The sequence below is a fragment of the Podarcis gaigeae genome (assembly GCF_964106915.1).
Source record: "Podarcis gaigeae genome assembly, chromosome: 6".
In the NCBI taxonomy this organism is placed as follows: Eukaryota; Metazoa; Chordata; class Lepidosauria; order Squamata; family Lacertidae; genus Podarcis; species Podarcis gaigeae.
The window spans coordinates 23,657,225-23,681,648 of NC_139682.1; the positions used below are offsets into that span (position 1 = coordinate 23,657,225).

Genomic DNA, 24,424 nt, shown 5'->3' on the forward strand with positions numbered 1-24,424 from the left:
CCCTCTTCCTCTCTCTCTCTTTTTAGAAGGCATTTGTTTGATGCTGCGCTGCGGGGGTTCGTCCCCCCCCCCATTGGTAGGGGTGCGTATTTCAAAGGCCCGCCGGCTGGAGGAGGAGACGGCTGGAGTATTATGCTAATCGGGAACGAGGGACCCGCCTCCTTCTCCCCGGCCGTACGAGGGGAGCCGGGGCTGAACTAGAGCGAGCCGAAGAGCGAGGAAAGGTACAAAAAGAGAGACTTGGCTGGCGAGCGCGGAGCTCCTGCAACAGCGGGCGGAGATCCTCGCCCTCGCTTGGCCAGTCTCGGTTTGGGGAGAGGATCTTTTCCCCGCGCGCCTTAGAAAACTGGATGAAGAACTTTGCGTAAAGGAGCAAAGCGCAGCTCATCTTCTCCCTTGAAGGGTCCCCCCCCCCTCCTCCAGGTTTTTTGGAAAGCGAAGAGCAAACTGGCTCCAGCCAAACCTCCTTCGGCGGATCCTCGGTGAGGGGGAAAAGGGGAAGAGTTCGTCGGAGCCGCGCATCTCCCTCGCTCTCCCGGGAGAACATGAACAGGGCAAGGCGATTCTCGGCGGGAGCTTTCTCTGGCGCGTCCATCTCGCTGCTGTGCGCCCTGCTTGGCCTCGCCGATGCCAAAGGGACCTATTACCGCCACCCCGTGCCCATCCCTTACGGCAACCGATACAACCTCTACACCTCAGGATCGAGCCCCCAGCTCACACCGGGAAAGCCCATGGGGAAGCACAAGTAAGCGCTGCGCCTGATTTCCTCGCTCCTTCGGCTCACCGAGCTTCCTCGCGCTCTCTCCCTCCTTCCTTCCGTTCCTCTCTCTTTTCTTCTTCTCAAAAAAGACCCGGGTGGGGAGAAAGGATGGCGAGGGTCTCTTCATCCGAGGGACGTTCCCAGCACAGTGGCATTACTGGCCAATTGCACCCGGTTTGTGGCCGTTTCACCCACGGGGCAATTCCTTGGACGGATATACGTCTGGGCGTGTATGCACAGATGTGCGCAAAGACAGATAGAAACAGACATATGCATGCCTATATAAATAGATATAATGCGGTATGTCCAACGTTAGCCTTACTCAGAGTAGACCACTGAAAATCGTGGGCATGACTAGTATAGACCTATTAATTTCAGTAGCTTTGCTCCAACTTAGTTGGATACGACCTCCCACTCCCCACTTTAAGGCACAGCGATGTGGGACAAATGATGGAAGTTGCTTGTTTCTGCCTCTGGGTGTAAAGACTCGATCGAAATGCCTTTTTCTTCTGGTCAGTCGCGTATATAGCGTTGCCTTTCCCCCTCTCCCTCACACGCCCCTTTCCATTCTTCCTTCCACGAAAAGCGGATCTGCCAAAAATTCATATGGATTTTAGCATTCTGGAATGCTCAGGGAAGGGGTGGGTCGGTGGGGAGATACTGCATTGAATGGCGGGGAGGGTGCCCCTTTTCCGGAGAGTTTGCTTTGCTTTCTGCGCAGAAGAGCTTCTTTTGCAAAGAAAAGGAAGGATGCAGATTGCAGGACTGAAGGAGAGGTTTCTCTCTCCTCAACCGCGCCCTTCCACCCAGGCATCCATCGCCGATGGTTTTTCTCTTCCTCTCTCGCACACATGTTGTTGTTTAGTCGTTTAGTCGTGTCCGACTCTTCGTGACCCCATGGACCAGAGAACGCCAGGCACCTCTGTCTTCCACTGGGAGATTTTCCGTCTGCACGCTGTGAAAACACCGGGCCGAGCACTTTGGCGTCTAACTGCAAGCCGCAGGTGGGGAAGGGTGGTTTCTCCAGCCAGCGCTGCCCCGTAACCTTTTGCCTGACTGGCTAAGGACCTCTCTCTTTCTCAGAATTCCTCGGTCTGAATTCATCTCCTAGCTGGGTGGAGCCAGGCAAAGTTTGCACAGTGCTGGAGGAGGAGCGAGCGCGTTGGAGGGGGCATTTAGCCGGGATCAGGCCTCTCTGCCAAAGGCGGAGGGGATCCAGGCGGTTAAATCCAGGGGAGCAGCAAACCTTGAATTGGACTTACTTTTTTAGATATGGGAACAAGATAATTCCAAGGGAAGAATGCATTTGTTTCCTGGCGTCCCTTACAGTGCTCAGAATTCTTGGAAGGGGGAAATGTTTCAAATGTGCTTTAAACGTATAGTGTGCACTCAGCCCTAGTCCTGAAGGAAGGTCCCATTGATTGTTTAAGTAGAAGTCACCAACGTGGTGCTCATGGGGTCCCCTCCTGCCGCTCCCTCTCCTGATGAAATCAGGCATGAAAGCAGCATTATAGCATAACAAATAGAATCGGTTGTGCTTGGTTTCAGTGTATCTGTGGCACCCACAAAGACTCTCCTCCCTGAAAGAGAGGGGAGTGGTTGTGGGCGGGAGCCCGAACACCGCCCCTAGCAGGGGGCATAGCCCCCTGCTTCCAGCTCACCTGGCTGGCGCTCACGCCCCCCGTGGCCGTCCAACCAGGTGCCGTGGGGGGGGCATGTCCAGCAGCCTTGATGCTGCAGCGTCAGCCTCTCCCCGGCCTCATTTCTCTTCCTCGTCCTGTGCGAGTCACCCACCCTCCACTCCCATTGAGTTAGGGCTTAGGTCATTGGCCTTGCTATGGACCTTAGGTTGGTCGCCCCGGTTGCATGGGGGCCTGGTAGGAGTTTTTCCATTTGGCATTAGGCTTTTTGGTTTTTTCGCCTACCTCGTAGCAATCGTCACAACTTTTGTGGTATTGGTGGGTAGGTTAGGCATTGGAATAATGTGCTGTGGTGTGTCGAAGTGCTAGGTGTGGCCATCGCCTATGCCTTCAATGTTTAGGGGTATTCCGTTAAAGGAATCTGGCGGTCGTGTATTCTGTCCGATGCCTGCTTGGCGGGAGGCCATGGCACGACCCTCGGTGACAGCAGGGGTGAGCCTATAGTTGGATTAGCATCAACAGGTGATGAACCCCTGGTGAATAAACCCACTTGTTTCGCGATCCAATGCCTAAGCCAATACCTTTTCATTGCTGTAATCAATAACGTTGTGGCCTTTTCTAGCCCATTAACCTTATATCACGTGTCCCTGTGTCTTCTTTTCACGTTGCGGTGGTCGGGTCCTCGAACCACAACTATTTCTCTGGTTTGCAGTGCCCCAAAGGTTGGTGATTCTGGCCTTACAGTTACTATAAGGGTAACTGAGTGAAGTCATAGATGGAGGACCAGTTCAATTCATCACTGATGTGGCAATTTTAAGCTGGAAAGTGCTTCAAAACTTCGTTGTTTTCCTCCTTGCAACTATGTGAGGTACAACATTATGTTTCTCATTTAATGGGGAACTGAGAGCACTTTCAGGGCTGAGTGGAATCAGAAGGAACAGTGAGTGGGGAGAGATTTCCAGCCTAGCTTAATAACCTACTGGTAGACATAGTCAAGATTAAATTGCAAATGGTCATTTATTTTGGGAGCATTTGCTGCTGTTGCTTTTTATGCCACACAGTAACTTCAGCAGCATTATCTATATCTGGACAGGACAGTCTCACACTGTCAAATCAAATCAAAGGGGTTTCACAGAATCATCAGCCTGGAAGAAACTTTGGAGATCATTTAGCCTCCAGATCATTTAGGATCTGTGATGCAGTGTGCAAAGGTCACATCCCCAACATACAGTACATTTAAAGCACATGGCTTCCCACTAAGAATCTTGGGAGCTGTAGTTTGACCTCCCCCTCCATAGAACTATAATTCCCAGCAGCACTCTTAACAGACTACAGATCCTATGAATCTTTGTGGGGGAGTCATGTGCTTTAAATGTCCTCTAAATGTATGGTGTGGATGTAACCTCAACATCCCTGACAGGTGGCCATCCAGCTTCTACTTAAATATCTCTGGCAAAGGAGATCCCATCGCATCCCGAGACTGCCAGGTGTGTAGTCACAGAAAAGCTGCCTTATGCTGATTTGGACCATCAGTCCATTTGCTCAGTATTATTGCCATGGTGCTTCTCCCAGGTTTCAGACAGAAACCTGGCAATGCCAGGAACTGAACCCGGGGTTTTCTACAGACAAAAAAGGCACTGTACATTATCGCTGGCATGTAAATCCATGTAATAATTTGTAACAATTGCTGCTCATCGTGTAGAAAACTTGGCAGAAGTGCTGGTAGTCCTGACCAATAGGGTCTGAAATGGAGTCGGAGGATAACCCCCTGCCCTCCTTAAATGTCCAGTGAACATCCTGGGATGGAGACTGAGAGGTATGGACTTGCCTAAGAGGCCGGACAGTAACTTCTTTGAAGGATATGAAATTGTGGTTTGGAAGAGGGCTGCTTCTTGCCTTCCTCTCTTCCTCTCCTCTCCCTCCCTCCCTCCCTCCCTCCCTCCCTCCCCCATAGTACATAGAATGTGGGGTCACCCAATGGCAAGGCATTCACCAGGTTAGGCAAACTGCACAGAATTAATTTATGGAATTTCCTGCCCTGAGATATGGTGGTAGCTTATATAGCTTAAAGGGGGATTAGAGAAAGCCATGGAGGATAGGCTAATCAATGAATACCCGTGTGCAGAGGCAGCATGTCAATGGACACCAGTTGCTGCTGGCAACTGCAAGGGTTGGGGGGGGGGGAGGAAGCAGTGGGTTTCCTGGAAGTATCTGCTTGGGCAGTGTGGGAAATGGGATGCTGACATAGGTCTGATGCAGCAGAGCTTTTCTTAAGTCTTGAGCATGAATGGATGAATGGTTGTGGGGGCTGTTATGTGTGGATGGCGGGGGGTGGATGAGAGAGGCAGTGTGCATTTGGAGTGGCCCACCTCACTGCTGGGGCTTGATAAGATCAGGAATGGGATTTCACCCCGAGACTTCTGATTTTGACTCTGTCCTAGACTGCAGTAGTGGTCACTGAGAGCGCACTTCCTCCCAGTGGTGTAGCGGCAAATTCGGAAATGCAGGGTCCATTCATGACGGTCAACAGCCACACCCCTTCTGAGAGTATACAGCCTAAGATTATACTCACTGCTATTTTTATAGAAAAAGTGGTGCTGGAACTCACCATGAACACCTCCCTTGTTCTCTTATAATGGCAATGGTGCCCACCTGAGAGGTGCTGGAACTGAGTTCTGGCAAGTTCCGGCTGAAAAAGAAGTAGCCCTGATCATATCATCATTTTACAAGTATACAACAATAATAATTGGGGATGCATTGCAACAATGGATTCAGATCTCCATGTGTTGCTTTTCAACTAGATCTACTATTTTCTGTGCAAATATGTGGGCAAATAATTTGGAGTGCTCTCATATCTTTCAGAATGACTTAAGCTGTGCTTTCCTTGAAGTTCCATTGTGCATAACAGGACTTGCCCACCGTTCTCTTGAAACAGAAGCACCTTGTGTTTTCAGTGTTCCTGACTACTTAGGTCCAGAGCATATCGTGGCTAAAAGGCTCCCCATTAATTTTTATTAAATGGCTCTAGGATGCTGGAGACAGGAACCGCACTGCAGATATGGAAACACATCTTCAACCTCTGGTGACCCTGGACCACGACACCATGACTTCCTCCCTGATCCTTTCAACACTGAGAAGTTTACATTGTATTTCAAACTGCAGCAGACAATATACTCATAGATGGGATATGAGCAGACTGTAGGCGTGTAAGCCATGGGTAACAGCTGGGAACTGCATGAGGGTGTCCACTGGAATCCATGCCCTCCTTCTGTCCTACCCAACTATCATAATATTATTCTTGTGTTCATATTCCATTTCCAGCTGTACATCGAGTCTGCTGGTAAGCCTCACATCTTGTCTCCTGCTGTAACAGCTAACCTTCTAAAGCCTCAGAGTGTCTCGCCACAAAAAGTGTCACACTTAGACTGCAACAATCCCAACATGCTTTTGTGGAAGTAAGTCTCATTGCAGTAAGTGTGCAAAGTGTGCAAATATTAAGTCCATGGTTTCAAGTAAGCATGACTTTCTATAAGAAAAGAAACAGCTGGCTATCCCCAGCCACAACTGAGGAGAAGCTGACCTTTGCAGAAACCATCAAAGCAGACAAAATGGCCAGATAGGCCAATGAATGATATGAGCTTTGTGTGCTCACCTTACCCGACTCTCCCCTTCCTATACAATGTAATATACACAGCCAAAGTAGCAGTACCAACAAGGAGAAAGGAGAGCCAAGATGGATGAAATTTGATGTTCATTAGTCAAACGGAGGACAAAGAGCAAAGCACTTCTTGAGGTAGAAGAATAGGATATTGTTGCAAGGGGACTGGACATTTGTAGGTGTTTTACACATCCATGGTCTATATATGCCAGTATTATCTGCTCTGACAAACAGCAACTCACTGAGGTCATAGAACCAGGGCAGGGAGCCTGTGGTCCTCCATTTGTTGATGGACTATGTCTCCTAGCATATCCAAGTGTACTGCTGTTGATTACGTGGTTTGTTGTTACACGATCAGCATGCATGATGCTTTACGGAATACAAGAGTACATTCACCCCAGGGCTGGATTCACCATGGTGCAGCATACAACACAATCAGGGGTTGTGTGCTTATTCAGCATTCCTACTGTGGGGTTTAGAAAAACCAAGAAGCCCTCAAGGAGCTGTGCAGAAGGATGTGAGGTGGCAAACTGGCCATACCTTGCATGCCAAGAAGCTTAACTTAAAGTTATGAAGCAAATATATGCAAATGGACTTGATTTGCATAATTTACACAGGTCAACAAATCCAGCTTTACCTAGCATAACATCCAAGCCTGGTTTAGCTCCAGACCCCTGGCATACTGAAGGTTGCCACTACTTCCTTTTGCATCTCTGAGAACTTAACATTGTGGAGTGTGGAGTTCTCCTACTCTTTGGTCTCCACTCCTCAGTTCAATTACTTATATATCTCATGTTACAAGAGCGGGAGCGAAATGAACTCTTAGCCATGTGGAAGGAACAGCCTGCACTGAAGGCCCACTGTCTGCATGTAAGCCTGGGCGATACATTGTCCAGCACTGGTTTGAGGGCTGAACCGCAATGGTGTCTTGACCTGGCAGTATATCAGGTACAGGCGGCGGGGGGAGTGGCGGGGGCTTCACCCTGGTTCCTCATGGGGCAGGGGCCAACACTCCTTCCTCTGCCCACTGCATGCTGGGTCAGCGGCAGAGGAAGCCACTTGGGCGCCTGGGGGCAGCACAAGCTGCCCATAGGGGTGGGGTGAGGGCGGGGCACACCGTGGGGCCTCTGGAGTCTGCCTGCCTCCTCCCACTCAGCCGCCCTACAGCTGGGGGAGAGGTAGCAGGCAGACTGTTTGGGCAGCATGGAGCCTGCACACACCCAAGCCACTGTGGCCAGGAGAGACACATGGCTCAGGTGTGCTGCAGGCCCTGCGGTGAGTGCTGCCCAGTATTTTGTCACCCTGTCCCTCAGCGGTGACACCCAGGGTGGCCTGCACCCAACACACACCCTTCCTCCGCCCCTGCCTTGGGTGCCAACAAGAGTGGTGGGGGCTTCATGCCAGTGCTTTGTGGGAGCAGGACCAAGACCAATGAGCCTTTGTTTTCATGATGTTGTTCATGAAGCCCTGTCTACATGCTTTGGTGGACTATAGGTTCTGTGTGTGTGTGTGTGTGTGTGCACATGCGCGTGTGTGTGCATACATGGAGCTTTCATAGGGGTCAGCTGTGACTGGTCTGTCAAACCATCATGTGCCCAACCAGTCCCTGGGTCTGCACTGCTCTTTTACCTTTGAGGGAATCATAGTGAGTCCAGCATGACCCTTACCACTTATATGCCAAACTACATAAACTGGTGCAGGATGCTACTGTACTATAACACACTTAATTTTGAAAAATATAATTTTTGTGACAGGGCAGACTGTGTATGCCACCTACCCTGCCCTACCCTGCACCCCTTAAACTAACCTGCTGATCTCAGGTGCAGCCCGATCAGTGTGATCCGTTTTTGTATGTGGAACAGAGTGTATGATATCTTTGTTCCAGGCAGCAAAGTGCCTTGGGGTGGTTCCATTTCTCATGTCCTGCTTGTGAGCATCTCTTAGGCATGCCAGACTAGGCGGGTCTTTGGTCTGATCTGCCAGTCTCTCCTTATGTTCTTAGCAAATAATACCAGTCATTTTGGTTGGAGTGGGGTGAAATAGTGGAGGTGGGCTCCTGTCTTTCTGCACTGCTTGGGGGCTTTTGGGAAGAATTCAGTTGGTGACCAGTAGTCTGAACCAGACAGGGCTGCTCTTATGTTCCCTGAAAGTCTTCTTTTACCCTGGGACGCATGAGGTCTTATCTGCTGCCTGCCAGAGCTAAGGGCTACTTCCTACAGCTGGGATGGGGATCCTGGGACACCCCAGAAGTTACTGGATTCCAGCTCCTATCAGCTCAAGCCAGCATGGCTAATAGCCATAATAATGTATAATAATTTTTATTAATACCCTGCCCATCTGGCTAGGTTGTGATGGGAGCTGTTTTCCAGCAGCATCTGGAGTGTACTTGGACATGGATGCAATTGTAAATTGGTTTATTTTTATTACACTGTACGTGGCAGCTTATACATTGTAGGGATAACTAACTAAATAAATAAAAATAGCACATGTGCTGCCCATGCACTTTTTGGCATTTTCTCCTTTAAAATGCAAGTGATCCCAGCTCCAGCCATCCCTTGTGTGAAGTGGAATGCTTCAACACACTCTTCCTTCTCGACAGATGGTATTTGTGTTTTCTTTTGGGGCATTCATGCCTAGTATGCACACCCACGCTAAAAGGGCCCCCAAGTGCCCTGCTGCATCCTGTAACCATACCCATCATGTCATCTTTTACTCAGTGTCCCATCTTTCCTGTGGGTGGTGCTATGGAAGACAAAGATGCTCCCTTTGAGCCTGGCTGCAGATTATATAGTTGACTGGAGCTATTTGTCACCTGTTGAGCCCAGCCACTCAAGGCATGTGCTCATTCGCTCTCATTCTCCCTCCAGTGCTATTTCAGCTGAAAAGTGCCTGGACTACATAAAATGAAAAGTCCAGGCTCAGCATATGCAGCATGAGAGCCTGACCTTTTCTTTCTTTCTTTCTTTCTTTCTTTCTTTCTTTCTTTCTTTCTTTCTTTCTTTCTTCCTTCCTTCCTTCCTTCCTTCCTTCCTTCCTTCCTTCCTTCCTCTCTCCCTCTCTCCCTCTCTCTCTGCCTCTCTCTCCTTGGAAACTTTTATACTTGCAGTGTAATGAGTTGATTTGTGGAGAGATAAAAAGCACAAGTGAGCCTTCATTGTGGCAGTGAGCAGATGTGAAGATCGTTCATTCCATCTGTCTCTTCTATCACTCCCTCTAACAGCAAGCTCAGGTGGTGAGCACTGACAGACATGGAGCCACAATGAGGTCACCGAGGAGAAAGCAGGCAGTACTGACAATGTTAAGAAACCCCAAGGTTTGCAAGAGTTAAGAAAACCCAAACCCAAACTCTCTCTCTCCACACACACACGGAGCAAAATCTTTCTCCCCAAACTAGCTCAATGAGGACTGAGCATGTTGAGTAGCCACAGTGGCTTAAAGCACATTTTAAGCACATGACTTCTCCCAACGATTCCCAGGGACAGCAGTTTACCCCTAACACAGCTACGGTTAACACACTTGGGTTTGCTGGATTCTATGGGGGAAGCCATTTGCTCCAAATGTATGGTGAAAATGCAGTCAAGTTTGTTGGTTGTCTGTTGTGGGTTGGGAGGAAGCAGAAAATTGGAGTGAACAGAATACGGTGGTACCTCGGGTTAAGAACTTAATTCGTTCTGGAGGTCTGTTCTTAACCTGAAACTGTTCTTAACCTGAGGTACCACTTTAGCTAATGGGGCCTCCCGCTGCCGCCACACCACCAGGACAATTTCTGTTCTCATCCTGAAGCAAAGTTCTTAACCCAAGGTACTATTTCTGGGTTAGCGGAGTCTGTAACCTGAAACGTCTGTAACCTGAAGTGTCTGTAACCTGAAGTACCACTGTACAATGTTTATCCTGCAGAAGGGAATAGCCGGTTTGCTGAAACCCTAAACAGTAAGACTCTTAATGGAGATGGGGGTGCCCTTGTTCCATTCTTTTCCTGTCTTCAATCAGCATCCTTTTGTCCCCAGTACAGCAGCCTCCACTATCCCACTCATAGTGGGCATCTTTCTTTGCAATGGTGTCGTTATATGAAGCCCACCACATTTCTTTGGTGAAGCCTGTAACTTATGCTTTTGTAAGAAATGCTGGGACCAATTTTAAATGGACTAGAGTTGGAAAAAATGTCAGGAGGGGAAAATCTCACCCAGACTCATTTTATATGGGTATCTTAAGAGTTCAACCTCTAAGCTTCAAATCTATTGTGTGGACTTTGGATTTGGGAGTATATTTTTTCCATTTGGTGGATGCAGGTTTGTATAAGTGTGTAAGAACTGCCTTAGTGGATCTCATAAAAGGCCCATCTATTTTGGCAACAGTGGATGAACCCCGCTGGCATTTTTTATATATATAAACTTTTAGCTAACTTCCCGCACTCAGTATTCCCCAATAAATCCACTAAAGATTTGCAGCACTTTCTAATGCCGAAGAGATGTTCAGGATTTTTTCCCCTTGTCCTTTGCTATGCATGCCAATTTTCCTTTCCTTTTTTTCTTTTTAAACTGAGTTTCGTTATTATCAAATTGCAAACACATGGCATTCCACTGGCAAATTGTTACAGCGGTTGCTCCAATATTCCTAACCAGGATTGCAATGGATTTCAGAAGATAACATTGTATGTCAAACCCTCACATTTCAGATTTCCTGTATTTCAAATCCTCAGGTGTCAGATGCACTATGTATCAGGTCTGATAAGGACTGTATTAGCATTTCCTTTCAAATGATGAGATCTCAAACAGGAGACCTGTCCCTTATTCTTACATCATTGCCTACTAGAAACAAAACTACCGGTACTACATTTGACATTTCCAGTGAGATCTTACACCTTCCTCTGAATAATATCTCCACTCTCAGCATCCTGAGCTTCAGCTCTTCCCATCTGCCATGTCACAGGGACCTACTATCCCTATCTTTTCCCTTGATCCCTGAATTCTTTCTCCTCTCATGGTACCATCTGCTACAGCCCTGTGTCCTTAATCCTCCTTTGCAGTATTGCCATCTTTTACTCACCACATCCTGAATTTCTCATCATATCCCATATGTTTTCTGTTTGCATCCAAGAACGCTGGTTTGAAATACTGTCTCAAGTCTCCATCTGTCCAGCACTATACACCTGCAGTCTTCCCTCACTGTGACCTTTCATGCAGAATCTAGCCTGCCTTTGATTGCTTAAGCATAGAACCATAAAAAACCAAAAGATGATTTAGCCCCATGCTTCTGCAGCTGGGTGTGACTTTCAATGCAACTCATCAACTAACAAGAACAAACATTATTTCTTTTTTCCGTGGTGCGGTAGTCAGCTAAGTCTGTAGACAAAAAATTATTGGACCTAATTTAGTCATGCTCATTGATTTCAGTTGGTCCTCTCTGAGTAAAACTTAGTTGAATAGCACCCATTCTCTTCCCTTTCTTTGGGTCAGTGGTATGGCATCAGTGAACTGGTTATTCCCAGAGAACCCTTTAGCTGGAGAGATCACCCGGCAAATAAGTGGGCAATTGCAGGCAATGCCTGGCCTGGAGTTTTTGGAAGGGGTTTGGGAACCAGATCCAGCAACCAGATGTTTGACCGAATCTTGCTTTGTTTCAAATGCAGGAGCTACTGTGCGTATGTGATGCAGAGAAATGTAACTTGCACCCTTCAGGATGGAGCAGAGAGCTACGTGAAAGCCGAATATCACAAGTGCAGCTGGGGACCCAAGTGTCCTGGGAAAGTCCTGTAAGTAAATGTTGGGTTGCAGTTGTAGCACTGTGGGGACTACAGAGGACTATTAGCATCTTCTGACATGGTTAGAGGAAGCGGTTGCCTCCATAGCAACGCCTGTGGATTAAACGTCATAATAAGTAGCAGCAGATGAACATATTTTTTCCATTTTCCTATCAAATCTCCTCCCCTTATTTCTCTGCCTGTCTGGCCATTGCTTTCTTTGCTGCCACAGGGGGGCCCTGTTGAGCAAATGTGCCACATGTAACCTTTCTAGGCACCATTGGCTTAGCTGCTATGATGTCACAGAAGTTAAATCTAGTAAACTAATTGCTAAGGGTGGACTTGGGGGACCTTGGGAGTGGAATTCTCATCATTCAGTGCTTAAGAACTGCCTATGCGCCATTCTCATTGTGGTTGACAAGATTGATTGAGTGACTTTAGAGCTTGCAATGGAAAACCATTGAACAGAGACAGACAGCTGACACTTGCTGCTTGTGGTATGTGATGCTTTATTTAGGGCAAACCAGGCAGCAGCTTCCCATGCTCCCATTGGGAGTTTTGATTTCCCATGTCATATATTTAAGTGACAGAAGTGTTCTTGTATAGCGCAAGCTTAAAAATTGGAAGGGTTCTTATGCTTGCCTGTTTCCAGCAAAAGGCCCATGCTAGCCAAGAGTCCAAAAACAGCTCAGCATGACCGTGTATTTCTTGGAAGTTCACCCAGATATAGCATAAATCCTTCGCATGCTGTGGAGTAGGTCCAAAGCACTGTGAGTGGAAGGAAAATAGCCGTCAGCACCATTCCACAAACACTTGCACAAGAGAGTTCATGCAGTGCTATCAGAGGTGGGTTCAATAGCAGTTCTTGTGCTTCTGCCTGCGCAGGAGAAAAGACAGTTAGGAGAACATCTTAGGAGTTAACGTCACCATTTTTATGACCAGGTGGAATACAGTCCTTCATTGAGCAGGCAATGTCTTCCGTATGTAGAAAGGCACTTCTCGATTCTATATTTTTAGACAAAGGAATGGCAACAGAGCTATGAATGTGAATGTATCAACTCAGTACTGCATATTTAAGGCTGCAATCCTATACACACTTGCTTGGGAATAAGTCCCTTGGAACTTGGTGGGACTTACTTCCAAGCAAATTTGTTTAAGGCCAGGCTTCTAACAGATGCATTTCATTAGCAAGACTGAGGATAGGGGTAAAACATGCAAAGCTCTGATAGAGACTTACCAAGCTCCAAATGGCTTTCAAAGTGTCTAGGGAGCGTTTGTGGGATGTGGGTGGCACTGTGGTCTAAACCACTGAGCCTAGGGCTTGCCGATCGGAAGGTTGGCAGTTCAAATCCCCATGACAGGGTGAGCTCCCGTTGCTCTGTCCCAGCTCCTGCCAACCTAGGAGTTCAAAAGCATGTCAAGGTGCAAGTAGATAAATACGTAGGTACCACTCCGGCGGGAAGGTAAATGGTGTTTCTGGTTTTGCCAAAAGTGGCTTAGTCATGCTGGCCACATGACCTGGAAAAACTGTCTGTGGACAAACGTCGGCTCCTCGGCCAGTAAAGTGAGATGAGCGCCGCAACCCCAGAGTTGTTCCTGACTGGACTTAACTGTCAGGGGTCCTTTACCTTTTTTTTCTTAAGGAGAGTTTGGGACAAGATAGTTTCTGCCTGACTGTGTTAAAGATGGAGGGAGTTGATTGAGAAAAGCAGATCCAAGACAAGTTAAACACTTCTAGTTGCCCATCTGTACCACCTCTGGTTGGGCAGTTATATGTAAATATGGCATGCTTCCTAACCATTTGGCTATTATTATTATTACTGTTATTTATATCCCAACTTTGGGGGTTAGAAGTTTGTCTACAATACATCCAATTAATTAACCCACTGAAGAAGGAAATGGCAGTCTTTCTACCCTGGCCAGTTAGGTAATTTTAGACTCTGGAGTCTTACAGAGAAGTGAGTCTCTCTAAAAGGGAACGTGTTCATTTACTTCAAGCCAGCCTTGCTGCATTTGAGCCCTCTTGCTCATTCTCCTGAGTGGGACCCTGGGCTCCTGTCCCAAAGTCCTACTACCATGGCACCACCATCTCCACCCTTTCATAACAAGCACAGGGTATTTTTTAAAAGGATGTTTTTTCGAACCAAGCGAGTCCTGCCAGTTGAACTTTCTACATAGCTTGGAAGAGTGAGAAAGAGATGTAGCTTTTTCCAGCCACCAGGGCCACTGGTAACTGTTTATCCAGCTGCAATAAATACTTCCTGTTGCTGACATGTGGAGTGGAGTTTTTTGCACTTTGAGAGGACATTTTTTTCCTGAAAAGAAGCAGCCTCCTTTCTAAGTGAAAGCAGCACTTAAGGGCAACATGGCACGGCCGAGGCACCTCTATGCCAACTGCCTTCCCCCTTTAACCCGCAAAAAGGTTCTGCTCTCTTTACAAGCCTGACTCCCTGCCAAGAGAAAGAGAGAGAGGTGGGCAGTGGCCCAGATGTCTGCAGAGAGCCAAGCCGATGGCTCGCGCCAATGTTGTTGTTGACAGTGGCTCAGCTAGGCAGCTTTCTCTGGACTCAGCAAGATTTCCAAATGGGTTTATGCTCACCAGAGTTGTTTTCTTTTTTAAACTACCGCTGTAACTTGGAGGCTTCTGCAGGGAGCCATAATCTGTAAAGGCCTGCATTCTCCAATCCCACTCATCTCAATCAATGACAGAGAGAACAAACAGACATTTACGGCAGGTTCTGGTACAGCTTGGAGTTCTGTGGCAGCTTCCCAAAAGAGGGCTGCCAGAGAAGGAGCCTCTTCCAATGTCCAGTGGCTCACCGGAAAAATAACAACGACTCATCCAGTCCTAAGCACATCACCGCAAACAGTTATCATAGGAACATTACATAAGAAGGGCCCTGCTGGATCAGGTGGAAGGGCTGTCTATTAAGCCAACAAACCTGTTTGACAACAGATGCCTATGTGTAGGGCTGCCTCTGAAGACAGTTCAGAAACTTCAGCTAGTGTAGAACCAGGTTGCTCACTGGTGCAAGATGGTTTGAGCATATTACACCGGTCCTGGCCCAACTGCACTGGCTGCCAGTTAGTTTCCAGGCCCAATTCAAAGTGCTGGTTTTGACCTATAAAGCATTAAACAGCTCAGGACTGCAATACCTCAAGGACCACCTCTCTCCACATGAATCTACCTGGACCCTGAGATCATTACCTGGGGGCTTTCTTCATATGCGTCTTCCGCAAGAGGTCTGGAAGGCAGCAACACAAGACCAGGCTTTTGCTGCAGTGGCTCCCCATTGGTGGAATGCTCTCCCCAGGGAGGTTCAGCTGGTGCCTTCAGTATACACCTTAGTGCACCAGGCGAAAATGTTCCTCTTTAACCAGACCTTGGGCTGATTGACATCTGATACCCTTCTAAATGTGCTGTGGAACAGGAGTCTCTTGGGTTGTCTTTTTGTTTTTATTATTTATTTTCTGTTTTTTATGTTGTGATTTTATGTTGTGAACTGCCCTGAGATCTACGGGTATAGGGCGGTATCCAAATTTAATAAATAAAACTAATTTTTTAAAAATACAGCGGAACCTCGAACGTTCTGGCTCCCAAAAAACAGAAGTAGTTGTTCTGGTTTTCAAATGTTCTTTGGAAGCCAAACACCCGGCTTCCGCAGCTTCTGATTGGCTGCAGGAAGCTGCTGCAGCCAATCAGAAGTGTGCCTTAGTTCCCAAACTGTTTCAGGAATCGAACAGACTCCCGGAATGGATTAAGTTCAGGAACCAAGGTTCCACTGTAGGGAAACCGAAAAGCAGGACATGGGTCCAACAGCACTTTCTCATATGTTCTCCAGTGACTTGTCTTCAGACAGTGGTTTGGTGCCTCTGATTCTGGATGACTTGTGGCCATTAATAGCCTTATCCCACCCCTCCCACAAATTGGTCTAATAATCCCCTTTTAAAGTCATCAGATGGGGGTGGGGCGGGGCAGTAATTCTTGTGACAAAATCAGCACTGAAATGTAGTGGGTTAAGCCAAGCCGTGATGCCTATGAGTGTGTGACAAAGTGGTCATATTTCCATCATGAACCAGCACCACTTAATTCCTGAAAAGAATGAAATGTTGTGCATCCGATCAGGGCTACATCCAACCTAATCCACAGCATTTTCTAGAGGATTACCATTAGCCTTACAGATATGTAAAAAATTAGCTTAATAGCATGAAATATGCATGTGTGACAACAAGGAGCGCGGCATAATCTGGCTCGAGGCATCTTGTCAAGGAACCGCATAGCTGATTCCTTTTGTGTCCAACCTGGAACCAATTGGATCAACTCATATTATTATTATTATTTTAGATTTCTTACCTGCCCTTCGCACCTCAAGGTTCCAGGGCAGGTTAGAACAACGTAAGGATACAATATCAAAATCGGCTAAAACAATTTGCAAGCAGAACAACAGAGTGTTGGTCCTGAAAATATGCATCTTGGGGTCAAAGGGCTGAATAAACAGGTGCATGTTCAGCTGACAGCAAAAACTGCATAATGAAGGTACCAGATGGACATCTGTGAGGAGGAAATTCCACAGTTTAGGGGCTTCCACAGATAACAGGCTGCTCAGGCTGCAACCCCCCTAAAAAACTTCTGAGATTGGTGGCACTTCCATGTGTCCTTGGCATATCAGAACCAGATATAATCGGTTCCAATCATATATCACAAGCACTTTTTGGTCGGGAGAACCAGTCCTTCAGTATATATGCAATATGCATACACAGGTCCACAAATGTTACAATCTATGCATCTTCAAGGGCCGATTCTCACATGAATATAAATCATAAATGTGGTGATCCTAAACTGATTTATTGGCAGGTAACACAAAGCAGTGGGGCTTCTCAGCTTAGGATGTCTCTGGCAGTGTCATGACACCTGGTGATCTATCACTCAAGGTCTGGCAGCTGAGCGCATGAGCTGCCTTCGCAGGAAAATATGACAGTGTTTTGAAGTCATGTTACATGAGATGAAAAGCTCTGCTTTGATCAGTGATAGCTGTTTCAAAGACAAAGCTCATCACTTGTTATTACACTCATCAGGCGATGTGCTTGGATGCTTTCACTGTAATGTCCACTATAGTACATGATTGTGGAAGCCCACTGCATTTTAAAATACTTCATTTTATTTTATTTTATTTTATTAAAATGTGTACGTGAGTAGGAACTAAAACCCCAAACAACCCTAACTCATTTATTTGCTGCTGCTGCAGATTTTAAGTTCTGGTCGTTAGATTGGCCCTTGAAAGCTGGCCTGCAGCTTTTGAATAATCAGTGCAACTTAAATACCAAAATGGCTCTGGAGTGCTGATTAATGTTGCTTGATGCCTGAGCTCAGTGGGGTTTTTCATATTGGACTAAGTGTCATTTCTGCCTTTGTAAATCTCCAAATGAATCCGAACTTCAATATCTAAAATCCCTGGTAGAGGACAAGGATCCTGAGATCACGTTAAGGGTAGTCAAATTCTGTGCGATTGCCATAAAGCTTAGGGAACAAGCTGTGTTATCATAATGATTAAGGCCTTAAATGATAATTTTAGGTTATATGTTAGTGACTAAGTTTTAATTTATATATTTTTTAACTCTTGCTATATCTGTATTGTCCCTGTTATACCTAATTGCAATTTCAAATGTATCCCTATCGTGTTTTATGACTTCCTTGATATTGTATGTGGGCTGGAACTGGTCTGTGACCGAAATAATAAAAATTCATTCTGCCTTTGTAGATCACATTTCTTTCCCTAAGCAGTGTAAAATGTGTTGGGCTTTATGTGTAAGCTACATGCACCTATGTAGCTGTGCAATTGAGTTCAGAGGACAAAATCAATCATTCAAAATCAATAAAATATTAAACACACATGCACACACAATCCCTGCATTTAAAGACATATCTATGTACCTGCATATCTTTTTATCTGGGGATTACATATTTCTCTTTAAGCTGCTTTCCCCAACCTCTGGTTTATGAATCCCAGATGATTAAGTACTACCTCTTAGAGTGTCTTGAGATTCTCCACTATAAATGCAAAAGATTATCATTACCATATTCCCTGGGCAAAGGATCAGAAGAGTGATAGTACAGGCAGGACACACAACTGCTGGGCAGCTGCTGCCCTCTAGTGCTAAAAGACAGCACTTTTAAGATTTAATATCATGGGCGGCTTGGGGTGGAGAGGCAGATATATTTCCGCCGCAGAGAATCATAGAGGGTTTGAGAAGAGAACAGAAATAGATAGGGGTGAGTGCATCCATCAGTTTCAGTTTATCTCAGTTTCGCATTTCTCCATCCTTAAAATCAGTCCTCCACATTTCCACATCAGGTTGCATTTTTTTCTTTTTTAAAAAAATGCCCTCCTGAAAATTCACCAGCCTTTTAGTTTAAATTTCTCCTAATATACAAACAATTTCCCATAATATAATGCTGGGCCATTGATTTGATCCAGCAGACTTATCTGATGCTTCCATGTGAGCAGAGATATCATCTTCCTATACAAATTACTGTAATTATTTATAAATTTGCTCTATACATATAAATTACCAGGTGTGCACACTTTATGCATGTGTTACCTATCCCTGATGCAAATGCTGCGTGAGTGCTGCCAAGATTTTCTTGACCTACACATTATGGAAGCTGGGACACAGAGGTACAGCTCCTAATCTTGCTCTGCCTTCTTTCCTTCAGGTACCGCACATTCTTCAGACCCAGGTACAAGATTGGCTACAAGACAGTGACTGAGATTGTGTGGAGGTGCTGCCCAGGCCTCATGGGAGAAGGATGTCACGACAGTCCCACTGACCAGCCAGGGCTTCTTCCCCAGCACCCCAGTCCTAAGTTGCCTCCTACTCAGAAGATGTTCCCAGGTCCTAGAGTTCCCCCTCACCCCAAAATTCATGCGGACTCATTTCCAGGACCAAAAAAGAACCACTATGGTGAGTCATGGCTTCATTTAGGATTGTCTGTTGAGTTCCATTCACAGAATCCAATGGCATGTATGACGCAGGAAGCTCATGGGCTAAAGATGCAGATAAAGATCACTTCTCACCCATCAAGAAGCTCCCTGCAGGGCAATGCTGTTTTTCTAGAAGAAGAGGTGTTGGAACTCACCATGAACACCTCTCTTGCTCTCTTAGAATGGCAATTGCACCCACTTGAAAGCTGCCTGAAAAAAGCCATGCTGCAGGGGATGATTGAGGGCCAAGGTTCATATTGCCTCAATAATAACCTTGTTGTTGTTTAGTCGTTTAGTCATGTCCAACTCTTCGTGACCCCATGGACCAGAGAACGCCAGGCACCTCTGTCCTCCACTGCCTTCCGCAGTTTGGTCAAACTCATGCTGGTAACCTCGAAAACACTATCCAACCATCTCGTCCTCTGCCGTCCCCTTCTCCTTGTGCCCTCCATCTTTCCCAACATCAGGGTCTTCTCCAGGGAGTCTTCTCTTCTCATGAGGTGGCCAAAGTACTGGAGCCTCAGCTTCACAATCTGTCCTTCCAGTGAGCACTCAGGGTTGATTTCCTTCAGTATGGAGAGGTTTGATCTTCTTGCAGTCCATGGGACTCTCAAGAGTCTCCTCCAGCACCATAATTCAAAAGCATCAATTCTTCGGCGATCAGCCTTCTTTATGGTCCAGCTCTCACTTCCATACATCACTACTGGGAAAACCATAGCTTTAACTATACGAACCTTTGTTGGCAAGGTGATGTCTCTACTTCTCAAGATGCTGTCTAGGCCTGTCATTGCCCTTCTCCCAAGAAGCAGGCGTCTTTTAATTTCATGGCTGCTGTCACCATCTGCAGTGATCATTGAGCCCAAGAAAGTAAAATCTCTCACTACCTCCATTTCTTCCCCTTCTATTTGCCAGGAGGTGATGGGACCAGTGGCCATGATCTTCTTTTTTTGATGTTGAGCTTCAGACCATGTTTTGCGCTCTCCTCTTTCACCCTCATTAAAAGGTTCTTTAATTCCTCCTCACTTTCTGCCATCAAGGTTGTGTCATCTGCATATCTGAGGTTGTTGATATTTCTTCCGGCAATCTTAATTCCGGCTAGGGATTCATCCAGCCCAGCCTTTCGCATGATGAATTCAATAATAACCTTACTGGGGCTAAATTCCAATGATGGGCTGGGTGACTGGAGACAGTGAGCATATTGATGGAGGTGGTGCAGTAGGCTACATTTCAAATGGAGAAGTCAGATTACCTTTATCCTCCATCCAGGCAAGCAGGATTGCAGTTCAAGGACACATTCCAGCATTTGAGGAGGACAACACTGTGTGGATGATGTGCAAAACTTGCTACTAGCTATGATAGCTATGGGTTGCCTCCATGGCTGGAGGCAGTGACGCTTCTGAATTTCTGGAAACTGCAGGAGGGAGAGTGCTCTTGTGCTCAGCTGCTGCTTGCAGGTTTCCCACAAGCGTCTTGTTGGCCACTGACGTGATCCAGCAGAGCTGTCCATACATGTGCTTTACACACTAAGTGTGGGTCCAGCTTGATTCCAGTAGGTTTATAAGCATTTTGTAAGTAACTTTCTTCATTTGTGATGAACTGGAAAGTCTAGGCAGCCGCCACTTGAACATGCCCTCGGATAGGGAAATTGTGCCCCTGATTATAACTGAGGTTTGCTTCTTCTTGTTTATAGGTCGAAAGATGCCTAGTTTGTTTGGAGACCGACTAGATCGGCTAGAGGATGAAATCAGACGTCTCTCACAGTCCTATGACACCCTACACAACATGGTGAATGGCCTGGGGGACCATTTGCGGCTTGCCATCCAGGAGGACACCAGTAAGATGATTGGATCGCTGATGAACAGCCCAAGTGTGCCTGATTCAACCATGGGGTTTGGAGTCATTCCTGATGGGATTGTGGATGCCGCAGACAAAGCAGACCTCTCCCCTTATCCACCAGTGGGTGAGATCCTAAGCAAAGTGACTGAGATGAGTGATTCACTGAAAACCAAGACTAACTTGCTGGACGAGGTGCATGGCATGGTGCTGGACCACGATGGACAGATCAAACACTTGCTGGAGTCAGCCCGGCCTTCTCCTCTCACCTCCATTGATATGCTAGAAGAATATGTGGACAGCAGGCTTAGCAATTTGCGGGTGGAGCTGCTGGATGGCTTTGAGAAGAAGCTGGTGAACATTCAGAGCACATGCGATTACCGGATCAAGGAAGTCCAGCAACAATGTGAGGAAGAGAAAGCTGCCAATCTCCGTCTTCAGCAGACCCTGGATGGAAAAGAACTGGAAATCAAGAAGGAGATCTCCCAGCTGGAAACCCAGATCCAAGGGCTGACGGTTGTGGAAAGCTGCTGTAGCAACTTAAACTACCTCACCAAGCGGATGGATATCCTAGAGAAGGGCTTGCACAGTATTTCTGAGTCTCAGAAGAATCTACACTCCAGGTTGGACAATGAACTTTCCACTGTTACCTTGGGGAACATAGTTGAAGGGCGCTTTGAGGACTTTGAAGCCAGGCTGAATTTTACAGAGAGGGAAATGGGAAGTTGTTGCTCCAGTGTAGAGGACAACATGAGAGGTCTGTTGGGGTCAGAGCTGGATGGCACAAGGACATTGTTTGAGGACAAAATGCGAACCTTGGAGGAGAGATTTATAACTATTGTAGGAGATGTGAACAATGTCAGCTCCACAGTGGCGATAGATGGGGCTGTAATGCCATTCTTGGAAGGGGAGCTTGCTATCATAAGAAAGGGAACAGATGAGAAGTTGGAAGTACTCCAGAGTCGGCTGACTACCTTAGAAAGCACATGCTCATTGGGTTGCATGGCCACCTCCAAAGACGTAGAGATTTTTCGCACAGAAATTGAGGACTGCCAAAGCAAGAACCAGGATTTACTGCTCAGAATGGACAGCAACTCTGACCTGCTTCGGAAACTTAATGCTACTATCCTGGAAATCCAGAGGCGGATTGAAGAGGAAGCAGCTGAGTCCTTGCAAGGTGAGATCACTCTGTTGAAGATCAACCTGAACACCATGAGCAAGTCCTTAACTGGGCTGAAGGATTCTGTTTCTCAGTACTCGGACACGGTGCTCCACGTCAACTCCTCTCTGGACGAGCGCGAGCGCAAGATAGAAGACGAGGTCCACTCCATTCAAGAGAAGATCAACAACCAAGGCTCCCAGCTTCTGTTCAGCAACAAGCGAGTCCTCAACCTAAAAGGAGACCTTGAAAGGCTCAAGTCCAGAATCATCGGTGATTTGAGCAACTGCAAGAGTGTGGCTCATGGCCTGCAGAAGGAAGTGCTCCAGTTTGATGACCGTGTGGCCCAGGTGGAGGACATGTGTGGCAGACTGGGCATGGTAATGGGAAGCCTGGACCACATCAAAAGTGAGCTGGAAAATAATGCAGGAAGTATGTGGGGCTACATGGACCATATGAACGCAACCTTAGCTGCCCACTCTCAGGAAATAACTGTACTCAAAGATAACTTGTTGGACTGCCAGGCAAAAGTCACGGAACTAGCTGAAGACATCAGCCTCTTAGAAACCAAGCTGCAAGGCAACCAGCATTAGCTATGTCAAACCCAAAGTACAACTAACTTATATCATGCAGACTCCAATGTGATGATACCAGGATTTGTTTTATTTTTGCGGGGTGGGGAGGTTACTAAATCTTAAAAGCTGCTATAATCCCATCTCTCATTCTGCCCCTGGAAGAACGACATTTTCCCGCTACAGTTTAAGCTGTACATTTGCCATTACTGTATTCTCTGTGGATAATTTAGCAGCTGTATGTATGTAGCAAAGTGCCTTCCCATAGAAGGGGTCACATTGGGTTACATTTCCAATATGTGGTTCAGTTCAGGAAGAAACTGGAGAGGAGACAGACCTATCTATAGGATTATTTGCTTTGGGAATAATGAAAAACCTGCTATTTAAGAGCTGGGGCAAAGAAAATCGGTTCTTGGCCATTATATCTATCTACTCGATGCAAAGGTCTGGTTCAGGGACCATTCTAAGCAATACTGCCAGCTATGAGAAACACTTTGGTTTTAGCTAAGACTTCCCCCCACTTCCGTATTATACATGTGTACAAAACCTGGACTGGAATTCTTCATGGCAGCATTGATTGATACAAGCATAAGGAACACTCAGTTCAGAAATCAACAGGTATTGTATGGGTGCATCCAGGAAGAGAACGCCCTATATTCACTATCTTCTCCTCCATTGCACTCATTGCTACAAATTTCAGGACAGTTTTCTGACAGTTGTTGTTCTCAAGCACTGTGGGTGCAGAATGCGCTTTGTATGAAAGAAGCGGGGGGCAGGCTGAATGCACCACCTGAATGCACCACCAAGGTAGCTCCATATCTGTGTCCATAAATGCATAGGACACCTGATCTGGATTCAGTCCCTGGGGGAGGCCATAGTTCTGCCTGATCCCCCAGCTAATCTGCAATGGGGAAATGCTCTCCCCTTGAAGCAAAAGGGGAGCAAACTGCTGACATGGGAAACTCGATCCTAACTGGAAGACAAAGGATTAATACCTTCCCACTCCCACACGAAGGCACTGATCCTAGGGATTGTGCTAAATCATTGCATTAAACCTGCACTGAAGAACACAAATACGAAGCTAATGTACCATCAAGTCTGGCCCTTAGGTGGCTTCCTGTAACCCTAGAGACTAGCAGAAGGAAGCACATGAACTTCTCTATATGGTGCTGTAGGAACACTATGCTGTCACTTCCTGCCTTTGTAGAGAAGGAAGGAGGGAGACATGCAGGTCAAAAGATAAAAGACCAACCTGTTTTGAACAAAGTTCCTCTTCAGGGACACTCTTGAACACACAATGGCAGTCCTACGGTTGTATCCAACTAAGTTCTACTCAGATTAGCCCCACTGAAATTAATGAATGTGTTAGTCAGGTCCATTCATTCTTGTGAGTCTACTCTGCATATGACTAGCACTGGATGCAGCCCCCAGTGCTCTAGAAGCACTGTGAATCATTGCACGCACATCTGATGCAGTATTAAGGCAGTTTCTTATGTTCCCCTTATGGGATGGGCAAGAAAGTCAACTTCTAGCAGGTGGTCATATAAGTAGCAGCACATTGTGATGGGCCTCCATCATTTGGATTCATTTCACCAGCTTGCCAGGTCCAACCTGCTTTAACTTGAGCTCCCTGTACCAAAAGGAGAATGTCCTTGAAATGATCAATGATCATTCATCTAGCCCAGTATGTGAGTGGCATGAGGGGGGGGGGGATGAGGATCTCTTACTGGATCTGGAGTATGTTCAAGTGAAGCTATTCATTTGTCACCATCTCAACTGCAAAGGTTTTTGTTTTTTTGTTTTAAAGATGTCAGTATTTCTTTAGACAAAGCATTAAGCATTCAGAGGGTTCCTAATGCTACCCATTCTATTTCATAACCTCTACCCTCAAGCATGGCAGCTAGGTGGTAAACATGTCTACTTTGAAATGAATTCCATTGATGAAAATTCCATTCTCATTCAAGGAACTGAGGGTTTAGCCACACCTCCATTTTGCCCAGCTGACTTTCGCTGGGGAAACCCGATAATTAGTGCTGAAATGGAACAAATGGCAATGGCAATCCAGGGATTGTTGTTTGT

The 24,424-nt window shown here is 46.5% G+C and overlaps 1 protein-coding gene across 1 annotated transcript; it reads left to right on the top strand.

Annotated features, from left to right (window-relative positions):
• The first annotated feature begins 226 nt into the window (after positions 1–226).
• EMILIN3 (elastin microfibril interfacer 3) lies at positions 227–23,791 on the top strand. Its single transcript, XM_083745959.1, has 4 exons — positions 227–745; positions 11,688–11,810; positions 18,514–18,761; positions 20,472–23,791. Exons 1-4 carry the CDS (start codon positions 546–548, stop codon positions 22,364–22,366), a joined length of 2,466 nt encoding a protein of 821 aa, XP_083602085.1. The 5' UTR covers positions 227–545; the 3' UTR covers positions 22,367–23,791.
• Positions 23,792–24,424: the final 633 nt, after the last annotated feature.

Coding starts and splice junctions, on each gene's coding strand:
- EMILIN3 (XM_083745959.1), top strand. CDS start 546: ATGAACAGGGCAAGGCGATTCTCGGCGGGAGCTTTCTCTGGCGCGTCC. Junction 746..11,687: donor AAGCCCATGGGGAAGCACAA/GTAAGCGCTGCG, acceptor TTTCAAATGCAG/GAGCTACTGTGCGTATGTGA. Junction 18,762..20,471: donor ACCAAAAAAGAACCACTATG/GTGAGTCATGGC, acceptor TCTTGTTTATAG/GTCGAAAGATGCCTAGTTTG.